We start from the raw sequence: 6,000 nt of genomic DNA, 5'->3' as shown, positions 1-6,000 counted from the left end.
ATGGCCCTGCTCGGCTTGGGCCTTCATGTGCTCGTGGTCCGCGAGCTCGGTGCGCATTGTGGGAATTGCAGTCCGCTCGGGGATCTCTCGCGTGTGTCCGCGCGTGCGTCTTTAACGTCTTCAGCTTTTGCTGTTTCTGTTATAGACTGTCTTCTGGATTTTTTTCTTACCGTAATTCCTTGCCCTGATGTGAACTTCAGCGTTAAACTTAATTCAGTGTAAAACTGAGTACTGGCGATGAAGACAGAAGTCCTGAATCTGTTCTTTGTGACTCGTTGATCACTGCCACCTAGAAAATTCCACTAGGCACAAACTCGTAAGGCGCCTTCTCCCAGGATCCCGTTCCACATGAAATGCAACCTTAAGTAACTGCACAAAGTGATCTTGCAACATGACTTGTTCTTCCCTTGCAGAGCCCAGTATGGAGTACAAAAGGGTGCTCCCTGTACACTCTTGCCTGAACACCCCCCCCCATAGTGGGCAGCACTATTCTTCTCACTGCCCCTCCTGCTAAGGTGCATCTAGTGTAGTTAGTGAAATAGTCTAGAATCTACTGCTCTGGGTGCTCCTTCTGGCTGGAGGGATGGCATGATCATCGTGAGAATGTTGGTGTTTGTCTTGGCTTGATTAAAAATGCAGCTTTTCTCTTAATAGGGGGAGGTGAATTTCTGACTTGAAAGGTGATGTCTTCGCTGTTCCACAGTTGCTTCTGCAGATGGCTCCAGTAATTGGACTGAAGACCATCATGTCCTGCAGCAGCCAGCAGTACAGGCCCCATGCATCTCAAGTGGAGTGTCACATGTAACCAGCAGTGACCCCTGAATACCCCCCAGCTTTGTCTGGGCAATTCCAAAGTGCTCACAGTGCAGGTAGTTGCAAATGATCTACTGCAGTGTGTGCACTTGCAGTATTGCTGGGCTCCCCCTACTGGATGATGGTCCTTTGAGTAAAGTGTTTTGGGGCAGAATAAAACACTACTTTGCTTGTGTACGGGGAGTTTTGCAGGTTTGCTCCCAGCTTGTGTGGATTCTGCTGTGCAAATCCATGCAAAACTCTCTGTGCCTGCAGCACGTGACCCTGCGGATAGTTATTGACCCCAATACCTGAAATATGGGTGCCGAGAAATGCTGACACTGATCAAGATGGATATTGGGTCCAAGACTTGTTTCCCTACAGTAACTGTTGTGCTCTTACTGGTAACTTGTGAGCTTTCTTGTCTTGCTGTTTTCGGGTGGATGACCTTGCAATTTTGGTTTTTCCATTAAGGTTCTAAAAAAATTGCACGGTATCCATCTGTAATCCGCCAGATGTTTTAAACTGCTGTGACATATTAATTCAACTGATTTTTCTTGAACCAATAAAGTTTCAAACGTGTGCAGTGATCCTGGCTTCATTTCAGTCACGTGGGGCGACAGGTACTGTCCTCTGTCTATATATATATATATAGGCTGATTTGTTGAATGACTGAAAAAACACGCCGTTTGTGCGCAACTTTGAGCGCGGGACTTTGGTGTAATGCCCTCCATTGGCCAGCAGATGGCCACCTAGGCCCAGTGTTACAACGGGCTCCTCGTTCAAGTGCCAGTAACTGTGTCAAGACTACTGCGTCTGTTTCTCTAGAGAACTTAAACCAATACCTAAAGTGTGGATATCCTTCATATCACCCCTCATAGCCCAACACTAAATGGGGCTCTAATGCACAATCATAAATGGGCAAGTTGACATTCAGTGCAAGATGGCTTGCTGTGATGGTACCTGATTTCCTGAAGACATGTTTTTCTTGGCCATTTCTGTAGCTACTGTGCTCAACCCCTTCTGTTAAAAGTGGGAAAATAGCCTGTTATAGATCATCTATAGGCCTGACACATTTGCCTTTATTCATCCATCACTTACAATGTAACATGAGTCTTCTTGTACTTAAGATGGGCACCTGGCCACGGGTTCAAATCCGGTTCAGGGGGTGAACAGTTCTCCAACCTTTGCAAGCCAAAGGCAGCAGTAACCTCTTCTGTAACTTCAGTTACTATAAAAATCATGCGAAGGGTAACTATCAGTTCAAGTCCACTCATCACCACTTAACCACTCTACATTTCTTCATTTAGCCAACACTTCAAAGCGACGTACATCTCGGAACAATATGCAGCATTTATGTATATAAATATACCAGGATATACTTGTGTCAATGCAGGGTAAGTAAATAAAGGGAATTATAGCAGGAACAGAACTTGAACCCAGGGCCATCAGAATGCAAGGCATCAGATATAACCACTGCGGCCTCCAGCTCTATGTTCTCATGCCTGATTTACTTGACTGATTATTATAATTTGCCTCAGATGTTAAATACATGTTTTGTACCACATCAGTGACAAGTGGGTTTCTGCACGATGTCATTATGACCCAGGCTGTCTCGAGGGTGCACGCTCTCCCTGGTTTATTACAGGGATTTATTACCCCTCCCCCGGTGAACTTGTCCTCACTATACAGATGAAACGTGCACCTGTGTCCCCCCCCACAGCTTCATTACCATGCGAGGGTCTGTGGTAATTGAGCCTAACTGGTCCAGTTCGGTCCCTTATGATGGGTGGCAGCTGTGGTTCAGAAGGGTTTATTTTTTTTTTGGATGTAGTTAATAAAATAAAGTTTTAAACTGTTGTTGTGCATAGAAGACTGAAATATGCTTTCTTAGTGCCCAGAATAAATATTCCACATCATATATATGTATATATATATTTATCGATACTGTGTATATATGTTTAAATATGCAGCATTTATGTATATATATATATATATATAATATAAACTTTATATAAAATTACATTTACGTCGCAAAATTATATTGAATAAAATACAGTGTAATATTTACACTGTACTACATACATTATGTACAGTAACAGGGAAATTGTAACACAGCTCGGGCTATGATGATGCAAAAGAGAATATATCCAATGGATAATTGTTCGGATGTGATCTTCATACAAAATTTGACGGGTGTTTTTTTGGAAAGTTTCAAATCAAATGTTGCTTTTGCTCTGAAGTGGCGGGTCGCCAGGCGCGCTCCCGACGACTGTGGCGCGCACCCCGGCTTGCGCGTGCAGAGCTCATCCGTCTCCTGCGCAGCCGGTCGGCAGCGAGGAGCTCGGGGGGGGAGGAGGAGGAGGAGGAGGAGGAGGCGGAGGTGATCGGGGAATGGGCACCTCACCTCTCCGTGGAAACTGTGTTTGGTGCCAGTTTGGTGTTCGTGGGCATGAAGGAGTCACGCGGATGGTCTGTGCGGTTGGACACGGAGGAGCGCGTGATGCTTTCAAACTGGAATCCAAGTCATCGCTGACCACCGAGGAATGTGACTCTCCCTCGGAATAATAGCCACAAATATTTCTAATATTAATAGAAACTAGAGTGAGGACTGTTCCATACGGCCGCGCGTGCTGACAGTTTTGCACACTCGGTCGTCGCCTGTCACCCCGACCGTAGTTTGGCTCCGGAGTCTCGCGCCATGGCCGGTGCTCGCGCGCCAGGTGCGCTGCCGCCGCCGCCGCTGCTCCTCCGCGCGCTGCTGCTGCTGCTGCCGCCGCCGTCGCTGGCGCGCGCGGGCGTCCAGGTGCCGAGCTGCCACGAGGTGCGCGCGTCCTTCCAGCTGCTGCACCCGGGGCTGAAATGGGCCCCCGAGAGCCCGGTGTCAGGTAACCACGCATGTTCTCTCCTCCTCCACTCCCTTTGAAAATAATATTAATAATAACTTTTTTTTTTTTTTCAACCATGACTTTATGCGCGATGGGAAACGTGAGAAAAATGACCCGCATTCAGCTTTAACACAGAATGTTGAACCCAGAGCCGCTGCCGGCCGCTGCCGGTCTGTGTCGTATATTGATCACAGGAACCAGGTAGACGTGGGAATTCATGCCTGATGTGTAAAACAGGACTGATTGTCACACATCATAAAGCATGATGATACATGAAATAACTGGATGACATTATACCCAGACAACAATAAGATGATTCATATGTAATCTTTTCCTCGCCAGTTTAATTTCTTCCTCTTGAAAGTAAGGCGACACCTTTACCACCCCCCTCTATTGTTTCTATTTCCATTACAACTACTTCACACATGTGTTCAATGTACACATGTTTTCCTTTCCTCTTACGCTTATGCAATATGTAGTAAAATTGTTACCTATTAGTGACTCGGAGAAAAATGACACCTTTGATGTAAATATGTAGCAATGTCTCATTTACTGTATTAATGTGAACTAATAAGCCGCACATTTCATAACACTCATTGTAAAGACTAGAGGTGTTTGGTTTGCAGCCCATTTGAGTGTTTTGATGGCTGGGAATATGCTGTAGGCACAACGAGGGAGGGGGTGTCCCGGGTGTCCCCCCCAGCATCCGGGCAAGCCTAATGCCCACCCGAAATATTCATATATGACCCCACTGAGTATTATTGCTTACATTTTTTGGTTTCTAGCTTCTGGCAAGTTGTCATGCTGCTGCTGGGTCCCCAGCTTTGGTCTCCCCTCCAGCCCCGGAGATCCAGTCTGTTGGCAGTAACTGCTCTTTGACGCGTCGTCTATTTGCCTGGACGCTTGCCGGCTTTGTGCGCCGCTCGCCCCGAGCCTAGATTTTACCTTCACGGTGTAAGCCCCCCGAGGGGGCTCCCCAGGTCCCGAGCGCGTTCCGCTGCACCCGTTAAGGGGTCGCCGTGCTGGGTGGTGTGTGGAAACACCCAAAGCACGTTTTGTGAACGCATCCCACATTTCACCCTGGGGAGGAAAATGCCGTCCTGCCTATTGGCGGCAAATTTCCGGATTCTGTACCTCATCATGACACCGGGAGTCACCTGAGCGTCTCTTTCCGAGTGGATATTTCCACGGGAAGCAGTCGATCACTGGCTCGCTGATACTACGAAGCCTACGGAGCTGCAGTGCCGGAATGCAGATGTTTCCATCTGAGGCCCGAATGCGAGGTCCTGTGAGACCCCCAGCAAGGCAGGAAGTCGGAGGGGGGGAGGGGTTCGCTTCTGCTAGCAGGTGTGAGTAAGTACCAGGAGAACAAGGTGTTTAAAAATGCAACAATAACTGTACTAAAAACCTCCAAGGGGCCAGCAGGTGGCGTAGTAGTTAGAGCTGTTGCCCCAGGCTCAAAGAACCCAGGTTTGAATCCCAATTCCCGCTACTGTACTCTTGATCAGGTTACTTACCATACATTCATACAGCAAATTGACCCTGCTGTATAAATCACTGTAAGTAAGAAAAGCGTCAAATAAATAACTGAACCCAGGAAAAAGAGACCTTCCTACTTGGTCTGTTTTTATTCACCTGAAGGTTATGTGTAACGTAGACAGTTCTCCGTCTATTTATAACAGTAGTGCGAGGGGTTTTCGTTCCCCTGTGACCTACCGTGTCCTTGTCCCGTCCACCTCGGGGTGTTTGCACGGGGAAGTGGTATGAAGCAGCTCCTGGAAAGTGACACGCTCTCCAGTGCATTGCAGTGATTTAGAAACTGAACGTGCAACGTGACTGACAGATTCTAGTCCCAGGAGGGGCCCCCTCCTCCTGCTCCCATTAATAAGGTATTTAATCTGGACGACATTCACCTGATTTGCAGAGAAGCGTCTGCGTGGCATCTAAAAAAATAAGTAATAGGTGTGCCTGGATATTAAATACACGTGTTGCTCTTAATGTGGGCAGCATGGTGGCACAGCAAGTAGTGCTGCTGTCTCACACCGCCTGGGTGGTGTGGGAGGATGTGGGTTCGATCCCTACTCAGTTTATGTGGACTTTGCATGTTCTCCCCATGTCTGTGTGGGTTTCCTCTGGGTGCTCTGGTTTCCTACCACAGTCCAAAGACATGCTGTCCAGGTTCACCTATAGTGTCTGAGTGACAGAGAGGGTGTGTGTGTTCCACTGATGTATGGACGAGTGACCCAGTGTAAGCAGTGTATCTAGCAGTGTAAGTCACCACGGTGAATAAGGTGTGTGGGATGATAACACCACATAGAAT

The 6,000-nt window shown here is 47.5% G+C and overlaps 1 protein-coding gene across 1 annotated transcript in view; it reads left to right on the top strand.

Annotated features, from left to right (window-relative positions):
* gpc3 (glypican 3) overlaps window positions 1-6,000 on the top strand; it is a 64,724-nt gene continuing 58,724 nt past the window's right edge. The window contains exons 1-3 of the mRNA XM_029257177.1: window positions 1-49; window positions 3,096-3,292; window positions 3,599-3,680. Coding sequence (XP_029113010.1) covers window positions 1-49; window positions 3,096-3,292; window positions 3,599-3,680 — 328 coding nt within the window. The remainder of the gene's footprint in view (window positions 50-3,095; window positions 3,293-3,598; window positions 3,681-6,000) is intronic.

The sequence above is a fragment of the Scleropages formosus genome, chromosome 13 (assembly GCF_900964775.1).
Source record: "Scleropages formosus chromosome 13, fSclFor1.1, whole genome shotgun sequence".
NCBI classification, from domain to species: Eukaryota; Metazoa; Chordata; class Actinopteri; order Osteoglossiformes; family Osteoglossidae; genus Scleropages; species Scleropages formosus.
This window is presented reverse-complemented; position numbering and strand designations above follow the sequence as displayed.